The sequence below is a fragment of the Cylas formicarius genome, unplaced genomic scaffold, assembly GCF_029955315.1.
Source record: "Cylas formicarius isolate icCylForm1 unplaced genomic scaffold, icCylForm1.1 PGA_scaffold_5__7_contigs__length_24384050, whole genome shotgun sequence".
NCBI classification, from domain to species: domain Eukaryota; kingdom Metazoa; phylum Arthropoda; class Insecta; order Coleoptera; family Brentidae; genus Cylas; species Cylas formicarius.
This window is the reverse complement of record NW_026844341.1, coordinates 9,390,655-9,407,590: the sequence shown is the minus strand read 5'-3', so window position 1 is coordinate 9,407,590 and position 16,936 is coordinate 9,390,655. Positions and strand designations below refer to the sequence as shown.

At 35.3% G+C, this 16,936-nt stretch overlaps 1 protein-coding gene across 1 annotated transcript in view; it reads right to left on the bottom strand.

Moving 5' to 3' along the window:
• The window catches only part of LOC132701695 (hemicentin-1-like), a 579,646-nt gene that overhangs the window by 43,681 nt on the left and 519,029 nt on the right, over positions 1-16,936 (bottom strand). The window contains exon 4 of the mRNA XM_060669811.1: positions 8,968-9,178. Coding sequence (XP_060525794.1) covers positions 8,968-9,178 — 211 coding nt within the window. The remainder of the gene's footprint in view (positions 1-8,967; positions 9,179-16,936) is intronic.

The following is a 16,936-nucleotide window of genomic DNA, read 5'->3' as shown; positions in this document are numbered from 1 at the left end:
TCCATTTTAAAATATGGCATTATTTTTTTGGGAGGGCACAGCACACTACAAAGATTATTTGTAGTTCAGAAAAGAGTTATAAGGCTAATTAAAAAGATGAAGTGTGGAGATAGTTGTCCAGGAATTTTTCAGATGAAAGGTTTAATGACAGTATACGGTGTCTATATTTACGAGTCACCCATTTTCTTTTTTCAAAATCGGGAATATTTCCAACTGCATATATCATCCCATACGTACAACACTAGAACGGGAAATGTAAATTACCCAATACATAGATTAACTCTAACTGAAAAGAGTTCATGCTATATTTGTAGAAAATTTTATAACAATTTTCCCAACAGTTTAAAAGAAATAAATAGTTCGAAAAGATTTAAAACAAATATTAGGACACTTCTGATAGAACTAGATCCCTATACAATAAAAGACTATTTTGAGAAAATAATGTAACGATTTTTATATGTTATGGTTATTTGTAGAGTATAGTTATTTGTATATGTATAGTAGTATGTATATGTATAGTAGCATTGTGTTTTTGTATTTTGTAATATACTAACACAATTTCAAATAAAGATGATTATTATTATTATTATCAATATTTTTAAAGAAATATGCGCTTATATTCTGTACAGTATTATCGAGTCGTTGAAATTCAATATTTGAAAAGGATCTACCACCCATCATAATGATTTAAAAAACTGAAACTAACTAGTCGGAGAATTTTAATTAACTAAAACTCAAGTTATCTATTAATCTATGGAACGGTCAACAAATCATGTGAAGAAGCCAGCAGCCTCTTTGGACAAATTTCACTGAGACCGAGTCAACACCCCACCCAGGAGAAATCCAGAAGATTTGTACCTACAAGTTCCACAATCTGTGAAAATTTCTTCGAAACATTATCGAACGTTTGTCAGACCAGAATTTTATTTTCTCTGTTGCTATGTGTGAAATAAGGCTTTACCAACGAAATTCCAGTCTACTTTCGTTTCTTTTGAAACTGAATAATTGCGAGTTAAATTATCCTCCGCGCGTCATGTATGGAAAACATGTAATTCTCGAAAAGAAACATTATATTTTAATGCCGGAGATCGCACAAAAGCGCGAAATTCATCGCGTTCCATTAATTCTCGGAAATGTGTATGACGTGCCTGTAAAATGATTAATATGGCCGGCGATTTATAGGCGAAATCGACATTATCTTCGAAATTTATTACGCGCCCTCGCTAATTGTTGCACATTTAACCGCGAAAAAAATGTTCGATTTTGGCCAGTTTTGTTATCCGGCAGATACGAAATATTTGCAGTTTTGTAATCTCTACTCGAAATCCTTGTTAGTTGCTCAAGATTTTACAACTGTCAATAGACGCTCCGCAAAAACTGATTTCACGTGATTTTTTAAAACAAACATTAATCTTACCAGTCAATTTTAAGCAATTCTATTGTTAATAAAATTACATAAACACATTTTTCCTGGCACTTGTCATTTTTGACATAAGAAAAATGGAAACTGTTAGAACTTTGTCTTCTGCAACGGTAAAAACGGTAAATCTAGGATCTTTGTTGTTGTACTGAGTGACATCATGTTTTTAAAAAGAGAAGTGTAAGTTACAAAATACAACCGAAAATGTGCAATAAAACCAGCGCTAATTTGTATTGTTATATTAGCAACAAAAATAACATACTCTTCCGACGTTTATTGATCCACTGACCTGAGCAATTAACAATAGAAATCTTATTATTTAAGTAAGATTCCAACGGTATCGCACATGATAGGCTTATTTTCAGTTTTACTTAAATAAAAGAAATATCTACCTTGAACAGAGGAATGTCTGAAATGAAAAGGAAATTTCGGAAAATTAAAAGATAATTGTTTTTGTTACTAAAAAGAAAACTCAAAGCAAAAAATCGCTTTTAATACAGGAAGGCGAATTTAGTCAGACAATTTCAAGGGGAAACAACGATATCTATTATTTAAAGGAATCATAACTAAATTAAGTATACACCCTTGGCTGATGGTAAAGGTTTAATATTTGCAAAAATGGTGGCTTAGAAGCATTTCAATCAAAACGGATATTTTTGAAGACTACTTCCAGCTTATTTCACCTGGATCTGTCATACTCATTGGAACACAAAATGACATCGTTCATTGGCTTACTCTAAAGAAAAAGCAACTTATGCTGAAAAAGGGGATACTGAAAATTTGATTCAAAACGATATACAGGGTGTTCGGAAATTGAGTTCAGAAACAACCATTTGTTATTTTTGTCGTAGATCATTGCTATCTGGTATTGATGTGGCTGACGTTAGATTTGGAATATGATTCGGATTTGCGAATATTACAGTGGACCACTTTACTTTAATTTAAACAACGCATTCCTGAGAAAGTAAGTACGGAAATATTGTATCAGACGTTGTCCCTTAAGAGAGTTTCAAAATGGTGTATTATTCAACCGTCGGGAAGATATGAAACTACGCCCAATAATGAAATACCCAAATGCATAACATATATGTGTTTCATACACCAAAGAGTTTAAGTGCCCCCAAAAAAAGAAGTTCATACTTTTAAAGAAAACCGACCCTGATGTTTTCATTCCCTTTTATCAATGTTCCACTGATGCATATTTCGAAGATTTACAATTTCGCAGTTTGGATTTTTCCTAAAACTTGATTGCTCAAGTGCTCATCACCCTCATACAGTGCTTAAACCCTATGAACATGAAAGGGCCGAAGATCATTTTCGTGCAAAACTTCCCAAACTGTAGAGCAAGCAATTCTTCTCTGAGCGGCAAGTTTTTTGGTACTCGTCTTTTATGTATTGTATTCTATCGGGATAAAGCTCGATATAAAGCCGTCGTACTTGATCTGCATTTTCATTTGCTCTTTCGTAGCAAAAATGCATATCGCTGATATTCAGTATGACTTATTCAAATTTCATCAAGTCGTGTTATGTAAAATCATATTTATAGGTAAACGATAAAACTTAATAGACGTGAAATAAGAGTAAAATTTTTTTAGGATTTCTGATTCTGATTAAGGCAATCTCTTATATTTTGCAATATAAATAAAATACAGGAAAAATAAAAAAAACGTTCTAGGTAAAGAGCCTTCTAGTGACAGATTTATGAAATACTTTTATTTTGTAACGATGACTTTTACTAAATTAAGGCTGTGTGTAAAATACCAGCTTATTACGTCGTTCGAAATAAAATTTAAAAAAATGAGTTTTGACAAGCTATAACTCGGAAAATATTGACTTATTTCCATTATTATACCACGTTGAATCTTTCCTCCAAGTTTCCGAAGTCAATTTCCGAACACCCTGTATACAGCATACTTCGCCTTCCGACATGTCACGGTGAATTAAACCCCATGGAATTGGAATAGGCGCCAGTTAAATGGATTGTAGCAACGCATAACACCAGTTTTAAAATGTGGGACGTGGAAACCCTCTTGCAAGGGGAATAAAAACACTGGATTGTGAAAAATGGCAGCCAATAGGTTGAATATATCTTTGAAATAGAAGAAAAGTGAATGTGGAAACTGGTAGCATGCTAGAAAACACTGTAGAGATATTATTTTTTTGGATTCCGACCACTATAGTTAATTGATTACTTGCAACATGATAAAAAATTGCAAACAAAAATGGTGGATTTTTTAAATAATAGCATTTATTACAATTGATGCATACTCATATTATTTTTACTTTTATATAAGTTTTTGTTTTCTTAATATTAGAATAACTAATATCTCAATTATGGGTCAATTTCGATAATTATAATCATGTATAATTATTTCAAGAGTAATTAGAGCCAGAGCAGAAAGTACACTGTATTAAATTGTTACTGTATTTCAGCCGTTTTTACATGTAAATTCCCATAAGAAAATTTAAAGTTCATATTAGCGAAAATTTGGTCCGCTCAATGTCATTCGATCCACCACTCCTCTTAGCACCGGCCTATTACCTACCGTCACCGTCTCTCTCAACCCTCACCGCTTCCCTCTTCCCACAACCATCCTCCGCCCCCTCAGCCCTTATTTAATTTTCGATAATATGAACCTTAAATGTAAAAACGGCCGAAATTGCTGTTGAACGCACGTAGCCTATCTACTGATGGAGACAAAAAGAAAGATTTGCATTAGCAGTAACAGTCCTGACATCAACTTAATCGAAAACAAAACAGCGAGCAGCTAAGATCTTCAGGAAGTAAGGGAAGAATTGTCGCTTGAAGAAAACTCCTTTCATGACCATGAGCCGCAGTATATTGCACAATATATTAAATTCCTTCCAAGTGTTCCTGTTTATGTTGAAATGTTGGGCCCTCACTGATAAGGTCAACCATCTTCTAAATTATCTTTTTATTTTTTAAATAAATAAAAGTTGAGTCTGTATTGAAACTTAGGAAATCAACCAAGGACAAGTAATAAAATTGAAAAAATGCTGAATACTCTAATACCTACATAATATATATACATTGTTTGCAAGATATCTTCACAAATTTACCAAAGAAGATGTCTCATGTTGCTTACAGGAAGTCATGAAGTGGATAGTGTAAGGGAAATGCAGTAGAAATACGCGCCCTTACGCCATTGGCTAAACAATTAAACAGCTAAACTGAAAAAAAGAAAGAAAAAAGCACTCAACTCTTAAAAATATGAGCAATCATTTTTATTACTCAAAATGTTTGGGTAAACCGCCCTTTAGATCCCATACTGTACGTCAAAACAAACTTCTTTTTGTCAAAATGTGATATGGCAGCCCGTTGATGTGTATACTGCCCAAAATCTAAAGTGGAATTTTCGAGTAGTATCATTTTTTTTTATGAATCTAGCTGCACGTACATCAGTAAAATTCTTGGTCGATATCGGTATTAAATTGTCACCATATTATTTTATTTAAAAAATAAACTTTGTTTTCTATTTTTCTAGTTCATTTGCTTATGATGCCTCAGAACTTTATCGGAAGGTTGAAACCATTTTACTGTTTGTACAACCCTGAAACGAGGAAATGGCCAAGGATTAAAAAATCTGTTATGTGATTCTCAGAGCTTAGAAAACCCACAATTATGAGCCGTAATAATAGAGGACCGCGAAAGTTAATTGAATACGGCGCGATAAACTCCCAACATTCGAAAACTTTTATGTGTTCGTCGCATTTAACGAGAGGCGACAAACCTCCCAGAAAGATATGGTAAAAGTTCGCCCGAAAGAGTGACTACAAGTCTGATAACGCTATTCGGGGCCAACTTTGACAAATCGAGTAGGTTACTATCTATATCTGACCTCTATTTGTCAAGTCAAATCGTTTGAATAACTTTCTTACAAAGGGGAAAAAGGTACGTGACTTATACGAGCCCGTCTCGTACGTCAGCAAGCTTTCTCGGGCTATTTTTCCAACTGGCAAAGACCCAGATTAAAGACAAATTCGCTGTTCAGGGCAATTGTTTTCGGATAACGCAGAAAAAAAAATGGAATACCTTGTACCGGGTGGTCCGTTTATTATGGGATGACACTTTTTCATTCAGGAGTTGTAAAAAATATCGAAACAACTTTGAGACAAAAGTTTTTTTATCTGGTGCCGAACGAAATGTAGGGAATTCCATGTAAATTTTTAGAATGCCAAATATTGACTCCCCTGTATATTTTATAGCAAAGATGTAATAAAACTTTTTGAAGGGGCCGGTATGATTAACTAATGTGCCGAGTTTGAAAAACTGTTAATAAGCCAATCTTCAGTTATTTAATTAAATTTGATGGCAAAATTACTTGTAATTGTTATATATGCGTCACTCAAATGAAATAAAAATGAACCATAATTAAGTGGTGTTATGCAGGAAACAATTTTAGAAAATTGTATGAAATGTTTTCAGTTTATTTTTCTGATAAAACTCTACTTTCGATTTGAACAAAAAAAATGTCTATAATAGAGCATAAAAAAGAGATAATAGAGATTTGAACATTTAACTGCATGTGGAGGAAAACAAAATGATTAGTACGAGTATTTTTGGACAACCTGTAAATAAACATCAAACCACAGTATTGGGCATATTAAAAAATCACAAATATTTTTCCTATAAACACGCAAAGCACCAAGAACTCCGGCAAGGCGATGAAGAAAGAAGAGTATCATATTGGTTTGAAATGATGGAAAAAGCAAATAATTATAAGTTTTTTTTTTAAATATTTGTTTTACCGGTGAATGTACATTCACACTCATCAATGAATCAAATGTTCAAAACTGTCAGTTTTTTTTTGTTTTTATGCTTGCTTCTCTTGTCCATAAGGGCTAAAATGTCAATCCAGGCAACTAAATAAGAAAACCAACCACTAATATATAACAAAATTGCTTTCGAAAAATCGTTGGTGTGCGAGTCGAGCCGCATACCAGCCGCTTCGGGGCTTCTTGTCCTATAGGGACGCATTGTTTTTCTATATCGGACCACTATAGAACTTTCGCAAAATCGATGTAAGTTAATTGTGCATGCACCCTGTATAAAATCTCTTTCAAGTATCGCCGAAATTAAAAGTTACAGCAAACTCTGGTAAATATTAAAATTTGTACCGGTAATTGCGATTTAAAATGATATTAAAATATCTCGCGTACCCTGCATGATAGATGAAAACTGAAACCCTCTCTCGAGACAGTTTACGATAAATAATAAAATTATGCCATCTTTAACAGTTTTTCATTTATCGCTAATAATTTACACGGATATTTTTTGGACCTTTAAGATTTTTTGGCCATATATATAATTTATCAATTCTCGACAGAGAGGTTATAGCCCTGGATCTCCCACTTTTCCTGGTATATGAATTTTTCCAATAGAGTAAATGGTTTTCGAGAAAATACTTATTTTCTGAAATAATGCAGTACGTCGTAGTAGTGAATGACATCATTGTGTCTAGAATGACGGCTAGGGATTAGTGATTTTCATTTGGATTGTTTCAAATATCTCGAACAGCATATATGCTGGACGAAAACCGTAAATACAAAAATTGTGTCTTAATTTTTTTTCGAACAAAATATTTTTTTCTAGAAGCAAAAATAACCCAAACTATTTTTTTTTTACTTTACGACTTTCGATTGCGCCCAACCTCTGAAGTTTAAATGTGGGAATGAACTTCTACCGCCAAATCTCAAGTCGATAGCACATTTAAAACACCCACTATATTTTATTTTATTGCACCAAATATGCCGAACACCCTGTACAATATGTGGAAATGTTAAATAAAAAAATTTTAGATGTCTATGTCAAAGGAACTGGCAACTAGTTAAAATTAAAGTCTTTAAAAAAAGAATCCATTTTTTTGCTTTTACGGCCGCACCATGTACTTTCTGAAAAAATATTACTCCTAATGATTTTTTATTCCGAAACTCATGAGTTTTTTCGTTTTCTGGGAGATCTTTTTGGCGGACCAATGCAAATGCTATGTTTATTATTTTTTAAATACTTCCCGACCGACCCCCGAACCCCCCCGGTTTCAACGGGTTCCGTTAGGGAAGTAAACTGTATACCTATGCCAAGCTTGAACTCGACAGCTTTAAACGTCGCTAAAAAAAAGATGGATGACAAGGTCTAATCACAGACTTATGTGTCTCGTGGCTACGTAAAAGATGTCAAATTTCAGCATACTAACTTGGAAGATATCTTTATATGAAAAGTCGACAGAGAACTAAGATCAGAGATAAGAGAACGGCAAACAGACAAAAAATCGAAAACTTTTTTGCGAAAGTAATGAGGGTTTTCAGTCGAAGAAATCGATATATTAGATATATTAGCCTGGCTAACGTCACTTTGAAAGGGTTAGACTTAGGTTAAGCATATTATTCAGAAATTTGAAAGCTACCTTAATAATGGGTGTTTTTTCGATGAATAGAACTTTAAGTTGGCATTACTGTTGAAGGTGGCGACCGATTTAACATCTGTCAATTGATTTATTCTCAGTTTGGTTTGGCAATTCATCATGAATAGGCTCACGCCTTAAGAACGCTTGTCGAATGGGCCCAAAACGAGATTGCCTTTGTTTCCGATTTTCATAAGCGATTTTTGTTTAGCGATGAAATGCACTTCTGCAAAACTGCTGCATTTGGAGCGAAGCTAATCCTCAAGTGTATGTCGAAACACCGTTACATCCTGAAAAATTGACTGTTTGGTGCGCTTTATGGGCTGGTGGAATCATTGGTCCGTACTTCTTCAAAAACGATGATGGCCAGAACGTTGCAGTGAATGGTGATTGGTATAGAGCTATGATTATTAACTCTTTCATTCCTTAATTGAATAATCATGATATCCAGGAGATGGGGTTTCAACAACACGGCGCAACATGTCACACAGCTCGTGCCACAATCGATTTATTGAAAGACATGTTTGGTGACCGCCTAATTTCACGTTTTGGACTTGTGAATTGGCCTCCAAGATCTAACATCGTTAGACTACTTTCTGTGGAGCTATGTAAAGTCATTGGTCTCTGCGGATAAGCCACAAACGCTTGACCATTTGGAAGACAACATTCGCCGTGTTATTGTCGATATACGGCCACAAATCTTGGAAAAAGTCATCGAAAATTGGACGTCCAGATTGGACTACATCCGCGCCAGCCGTGGCGGTCATATGCCAGAAATCATATTTAAAATGTAATGGCACAAGATTATCTTTCGGATAAATAAAATTCATGTCAATCGAATAATCCATCGTTGTTTTATTGCAACTTAAAGTTCTATACATCGTAAAAAAACCCGTTGGATAGGGTCTTCTATTTAAAATAAAAAAAAAGATATTTTTGCTCCAAAATACAAAGTATTAAATATATAGTTTAGTTTAAGGACGTTTTGTCTATAGTGGTATTTTTTAAACGGTTCGAGATGAGGTATCGTTCCATAATAAACGGGCCACTTATTTTTTTTTTTTAGGTCTTAAACGCGAAGTTCAATATCTTTAATCAAATATTTGATGAAAACGAACAACTCACCGTCAACATTCAGCATAATCGGCAAACTGATTTTGGGTTCCGTGTTCACTTGGCATTCGTAAACTCCCGCGTCGCGTTTTTGAACGTAATCAATCTTCAAATCCCAGTCGTCGCTATGCTCAGGGTGTCTGATATTAAATCTACCGTCGCCCGTGTACGCGTGTACTCCGGATGTGAGAATGTGCAGGTCGCGTTTACGCATCCAGGACACCTGGAAATAAAAAAAAGGAAAATATGAGGGTACGCCTTGCGTAGAACCCTATAGTTCACTATAGATAAAATCAAACGGGTTCTAGAAGTCTTTTACAATTTACAAATTTTCTGGATTCCTCATGTTGTTGTTTATAAATCTAATTTGATTTTCACCAATAATCATGTTCGCTTCTTCAGACCTTAACTGAAAATACTTTTGACAAAGCTCCTGGATTCCTCCTGCTTCGGTTTTTGTTGAGTCAAAGTTTCAGTGAAGCCCTGAAGAAACCAACAGGATGATTGGCGAAACAGTTGTAAGTTTGACTCAACAAAAACTGACCCAGCAGGAATACAGAAGTTTAGTGAAAAGTATTACAGGAGCGTGTGAAAGTTTCTTTGAAGAACTTACCTACTATACTGTTTGGTGAAAGGTAAAGGCCTGAGTGGCGGTTAAGGTTGTTGGGTCGTTGAGAAGCATTGTTTACACGCAAGAATTTTAGTTTCATTTTGTATGTCATTCCTCACGACTCCTAAATTCCTCGTTTCTACGAACTCAATAAGATTCGCAACCCAGAATTGCCCATTCGAGACCTATTGTTAGCAACATCAGTTCTAAAAACCTATCCTCTAGCAAAATATCTAGCTCTGAAATTAAAACCCTGATAGTTTCGTACTTCTTTTCACTTCAGGGAACAGTTGAAAACCATTACATTAGATTCAAACGATTTTCTGGTTTTCTTGTACATACTAAAGTCCTTATCAAACCTGCTCACCAGTCATAGTCAACATATTTATGGAATCTTTTGTCACATCACCATAACCAAAGACAAAATTCCATTTGAAATGACAGAGTTTACAGCATTCCATTCATATGCAGCAAAGAAAACATTGGAGAAACTGCACGAAAAATATTAACTAGTATAAAATAATAAGGAGGGGCATTAAGACTACGACAAATAAGTTCATAAGCAGTTGCTGAACACAATCACGAAATCGTATACCAAATCTTATTCGACCAAACTAAAATACTTGCATATTATCAATTCCAACGAAAATTCGAGAATCCATCGAAATTCAACCAAACAATCTTAAATGGTCTTAGGATTCAGGTCCATCACCAATATGAGGATTACTCATTCGAGGCAATATTCCACCTTTAGCTTCACCCCCCTCAAACAATATATAAGCAAGTACAGAGTGGAATGCATAAATTCAGTTAAGCTCTAAAAAAGCTAACAAGATGATTGGCTAAATGTCAGCAAGGTCGATTTATACACAACCAGAATACGATGCATCCAGAAGATTTGCAAGTTTCGGGAGTTTCTTCGAAAGATGTGTCTTTTATATATTTATTTATGATACACCCTTAAAACAGCCGAAGTCACTTGATGATCGACATTATTTGCTAATTAGCTCAGTAATGTTCTTATTGTGTTAATATGACAATATTGATAAATGATAATTCCGTCATAAGATGAGACATAATTGGTAATATTAGTATATTATGCAACAAGTGCGGTAAACGGCATTTGACTCACTCGCTCCGTTGCACTCAACTCATGGCAAATAAACGAGTGACTTAAAAAGTTTACCGAACGTGTTGCATACCACACTTTTTCTACGACCGACATTTTCGCAAAACAACACGAATACATTTACTGACATGACCGTCAGAATTGACAAACGTCAAAATTCAAAGCGTGGGAAATATCTCCGAAAACATCCGATCGCTCCCAAATCCGTGCGGTAAAATCCCGGGAATGTCCGAAGTGGCTCGGATCCGTGGGAAACAAAACTAACGTAGTAAAGTGACGCTTCCCGCACGCTAGATCGGTGGGTAATTAGGTATTTTGCAGAAGATAGTAGAAAAAAATATTTAACCTTATCCCATTATTAGACCACCTTGTGCGTAGCGATTTTTTTTATATTACAAATGAAACAAAAACAGTGCTCTCATTGCATATTATAACCTCTTCAAGTAATTCCAGAAAAATTACACTTGCTGTAATGAATAATCCGTAAATAAATTTTCATAATTTCGAAATAACTCTGGTCCACTGTGTAGATAATCCAAAACGATTTATTTATTTTATAACTGTAAAGTCGTTGAGCTTGAAGGACAAATATATTCCGACAGAGAATGCTTGTATCGACGAGTGCGACGGAAGTCACGCATAAAAACGAGTGTCAAAATAATGCTTAATTAGCTTCGTGTTGGTTGAATTAATTTTGCTTATAATCATCAGGATATCGAAAAATGTTTTGATAACATTTATAAATTTATTGAAACGCAATGAACCGATTGCATCGAAAAGCCGAGCCGACATTGTTTAATTCGAAACGCGGTACATATAAAATTAGCAAAACAAATAGTGAATAAAACATGTCGATTTTCCGTAAATGTGATTGTATTGAAAAATTTAAGTTATAATTGTTACTTTATTTCATATTTTGTTTTATGTTATCTTATAGGTTATAACTTAATAATAATACTTAAGATTAGTACACTAGTTCGGTCAAAATAGGTGTTTCAAACAAAAGTACCCACCGATCCCATCTTTGGTAAAAAATGTCAAAAGTCAAATTTAACTTACATAACGTTTCGGACAGTTGTATCACTACCCGTTATCAAGTGTAAACTAAAGCTTAATTCTAAGGCTACAAGGTTTATATACTAGGCGATGGCGCTCATCCAAGACGGAGTCGGGTGTAGTCAAGCGTGACGGCGCTCATCCATTACGGAGTCGAGTGTAGTCAAGCGTGAAGTTGTTCAACTAGAACGCCAGCATTGGTGCGCCTCATTAGAGGTTGCCAATTTGTTGATATATCCACGCTTGGTTTGCTGAAGATGTTTTCATTGTTTCTAATGAAAACTGCTTCTTTAAATTTGCGCTTTCGCCAATGCTGCTCTCTGTGAACAACCCGCGCTCTGGACCATTGGATGTCGTGTTGTTTGGTCCACACATGTTCTGCGATACCTGATTTTTGCGTTTCACCCTTCATTGTATGTTTATTATGTTCTTCAATTCGTATTTTTAGAGGTCGTTTGGTTTCGCCAATATATGACTCCCCGCAGTCACAGGGTATCTGGTAGATACACTCTTTCTCTTGAGTCGACGTTTCAGGTTTTGTTTTTGTGAGTGCACTTACAGTTTTGACTTGATATTGTTCAGCTATTCGCCTAATCTTTTCTGATATTCGTTTCACGTATGGGATCGTTAAGAGAGAAAGAGTATCTACCTCACATGGTTCCCGTGTTGTTTCCCGCTTACAGTTTGTTATTATTTTGTTTATAGATTTTTCGGAGTAACCATTCTGAAGCAAATCCTTTTTAATATTATTCAATTCGGCATCAAGAAATGCTTGGTTGCTACATATTGTGCTTACTCTTTTGCACAGTGTTTTAATTATTCCTAGTTTGGTTGTTTCAGAATGGTTAGACTCAAAATTTAGATACTGTCCTGTGTCCAGATAATAAAGGTATGGTCAATATATCGAAGCCAGATCTTAGGTTTAATAGTTGCAGTGTTTATGGCATGAGTTTCGAACCACTCCATGTATATGTTCGCTATCACTGAAGAGAGAGAAGAACCCATCGGCAGGCCATCATCTTGTGCGTAAAACTTATCTTTGACTTGAAAGTAAGAATTATGCAGACAGCACCTCAGAAGCTCCAACACTCCATCAAGTGGCAGCGAAGTTCTCTCTAATAAATTTGTCTGAAGGATCTAGTTTCATGTTTTTTAGTAGATCTATGAAGTGCCGGGAGTTTTTTACAAACGAAGAAGTTTTACCTACAAGTGGCTGGACGATTTGAAGGAGAAATCTACTTAAGCTGCTGGTTGCAGAATCTTTTGAACTAGTGATCGGTCTGAGTGGTAAATTATCTTTATGGATGTTTGGAAGTCCGTAAAGATGTGGTGGTTTGGTGTGATGTGGAGTTAACGTGGTTCTAATGTTATCCGGAATATAGCATCTGTATTTATGGAGAGATCAGTAGATTTTTCCTTCAATCGTCTTAGTAGGGTCACTAGTTGAACAACTTCACGCTTGACTACACCCGACTCCGTCATGGATGAGCGCCGTCGCCTAGTATATAAACCTTGTAGCCTTAGAATTAAGCTTTAGTTTACACTTGATAACGGGTAGTGATACAACTGTCCGAAACGTTGTGTAAGTTAAAAATAAAGACAATCGAAGTTCGACATCCTTTTAATGTCATTAAACTTTGTTTCCTAGCAATCACAATTCCTAAGTTTCAGCGATTCTAATAATAATTCACTTTATCCGGCACGAGGGCTTATGCTTAAAATATTGGAATTTTAAAAAGTTTCTTTATTCGGATGATGCGATTAAGGAATTAATGTTTAATGCGCTTAAAAATTAAAGTTCGTAATTTTGTTCACACAAACCAAAACAGTCGCTTTTCTTAATTTTAAATCAAATTATAAGCCACTTATTGTTCCGAAAAGTACATCATAAGTGCAGATATTAATCTGAAACCTCATTTTCTGTTTCGAAAAGTAGCTATTTCTAGCTGTTTGAACCAAAATCCATTTTAAATCAATTTATCAAATCAAAACTCCAGATATCAACATCAAATCCCATTTCTAGGTCGAACAATAGCTCCGAGGAGGACCTTGGTAGCAGGAGGAGGAACAGTAGCTTTTTATAGTCGATTTCGACTTAAATCTATCAGAAATCAAATTATCCACCACTTACTGTCCTAAAATCTCCATCAAACCTGGATATATGAACATAAATCCCCAGCTTCTGATTGTGAAACTTCGCCTTTTTCAATCGATTTGGGTCCGATTTGAGTGATAATACGCATTTCCATCTCTTAATGTAAATAAAACTACTTCGAAGCCGCGACATCAACTTAAAACTTCACTTTTTGCTTCGAGCAGTCGTTTTTTCTAGTCGACTTAGAATCCATTCTAAATCAACTTAAAACCTCGGTTTCTGTTTCGAACAGTAACTTTTTCCATTCGACTTCTATTAAAATCTATTCCAAATGGAATTATCGAATCAAACCCGCAGATATAAACATAAAATCTCATTTTCTAGGTCAAACAGTAGCTCCAAGGACGATTTTGAGGCAAAAATATGCCAAACCTTCCACTTTTTCTAATTGATTTGAGTCAGGTTTCATGGAAGATTTTTTCGAAAACAACACAAAAATTGAGCGAGACCACCTATTTTTCTAATCCATAAATTGTAAAATAATAGTTCCTTCAAGTTATTTTTTTTTTACGTTCTGTTGTGAAGGATAAAATTGCTTAAGTTGTCAGTTATCGTTTTTCAGGTCTATATAGCATTTACCTATATTCCGACTAAGTTGTAATACACCGTGAGTCATCACGTATAGACGGGAAATAGTTGAAGACGAACCCCCTTCCGGTTGCTGTTGCTTCGTCAGACCTTCCCTCCATTGTAAAATCGATAGTTAACATTAATTTTGGAATTTCCAATATGAATGGACGTCCGGCCGCTCATTGTGTGTTAATAACTTCTCCGCTTTGTAGCTACCGTGTTGTTAAAGTGGACAAAGGCGTGTGCACGTGTTATTAGAAAAAATAAAAATGGCCGTCATCTTTGTGCGCCAAGGATAAATGAAATGGCTCGTAATAATTTGTTTGGTATTAAGGATATTTTAAATAATAATAATAATAATAATAATAATAATAATAATAATAATAATAATAATAATAATAATAATAATAATAATAATAATAATAATAATAATAATAATAATAATAATAATAATAATAATAATAATAATAATAATAATAATAATAATAATAATAATAATAATAATAATAATAATAATAATAATAATAGTCTTTAGGGCCTGCAAATGACAGTCGGCGGGACCCAGATGGCGACCAGAGGCGAGGTCAGGTATCTCGGTGTCTACCTGGATACGAGGCTGACGTTCTGAGCGCACATCAGGCGCGCCGTAGACAAGGCAGCTTCAAATACTGCAGCACTCAGTCGCCTTATGGCAAACAACAAGCTCTTGAGCGAAAGAGTGTCTACGAGCGTAGTATGGAACTGGGCAGGGCAAGGGCGTCCAAAGAAGCACGCAACGTGACGATGGACTAACGGCACGGACTCCACTTGAACGAGGAGACTAATCAGAGACGTGCGACGGTGGAAGGAGAGTGACGGGGGTGAGGTGAATTTTTACCTTACTCAGTTCCTCTCCGGACATGGATACTTCCGGCATTACCTCTTCCGCATGGGTAAGGTAACGAGCCCATGCTGTAAGTACTGCGGAGAAACTGACAACGCGGAACATACGTTTTTCGACTGCTCACGATGGACGGTAGAAAGACAAAGACTAGATACTTTAACTAGATCGATTACGGTAGACAACGTGATTGACCTGATGACGTCGACAACGGACAACTGGGACCTTGTGGACAAGTTCATAAGGGACATACTATTAAGAAAGAAGGCAGACGGCTGCCTAGAAGACTAACGAGACAACACGTGACGTGTTGACTGATACTGCACGGAGAAATACAGAAACGACAGATACGAACGCCAGTTCCCAGCTAGGTGGTGAAGACGAAGGGTTTGCTGGGTTCAGCCGGTAAGAATCCGGCACTCCCGACGGGTGCGCATCCCCGTCGGGGTCTTCCCATTGTGTGGGACAGTCAGCACGCTAGAGCTGGTGTTTGGCTGATATAAGATTCCCAGCATTATCCCTCGGAAAAAAAATAATAATAGTCTTTATTGAGAGTTGAGGTACATAATATACATAATACACATTATACAATACTAAAATCTTCTAGCTGACTAAGTCAGCTGCTCAATATTAACACTTTTTATTACACCTTTCTGATAACACAATTTCTAACAAGAAAACCCGTGGAAAATAAAAATAAAATACAAACAAAAGAAAGACAAAATAAGTAATTATAGAAATAATTCTGTGATTGATTAAAAGACGAAAAACCCAGTCAGCACTTTTATCTAATAACACGCATGTACTGTTCTTTCGAAACAGTTTTAAAGATGATAAGGCACAGAAATATCTATGCTGATTTGTCGCATTATAGGCAAACTCCGGCACGCAAAGGGCAGTTCTAGGTTGAGGCACAGTTAACGTTAGTGCCAGTTTCATAGCGGAAAACTAGCTAAAATGTTAAAAAGGTGGGGCCAGAAGACTTGTATATTATCACATTAAATGTATAGAATTATTAAAAAACACAATAATATTTGAGAATTTTTCACTTTACTGCAATTAGTTTCCTTTTAAAACGTAGTTAACAAAGATCATATAACATTTGGTATTCTATAGGTCCCCATGCGTATTACAGAGGACACTTGTCTAAACGAAATTATTGCCTCAGACCTTCGAAAATTGCAGTTAAAATTTTAACTCCCTACGAATTCAAATGTGCCTCTAATAAGGATTTCATTGAACGAAACATAGGACAAATTATTAATATTTTGATAACTGCTAACGCTAGGCGCAGGTGAGAAGAAAATACAGCAAAAATTGAATTAATACTAATTAATAAGATTTTCATATATTCGATGATCGTTTAAACTTAGTTACCCTTTCAAAAAAAGCTAAAGTGAGGAATATTAGTCGTCTTTCTAAGAACTGCTGGAATTCCATCATCCAATATCTGATTTATTATTTAAATATAATTTTGCTTATAGGGAATTATATCGAAAATAGGCGTTATATATATTTTAACATTAGCAACGTTTGTAATAAATGTTGCGCTTTGTTATTTCAGCATAAAAGCGCTCAACA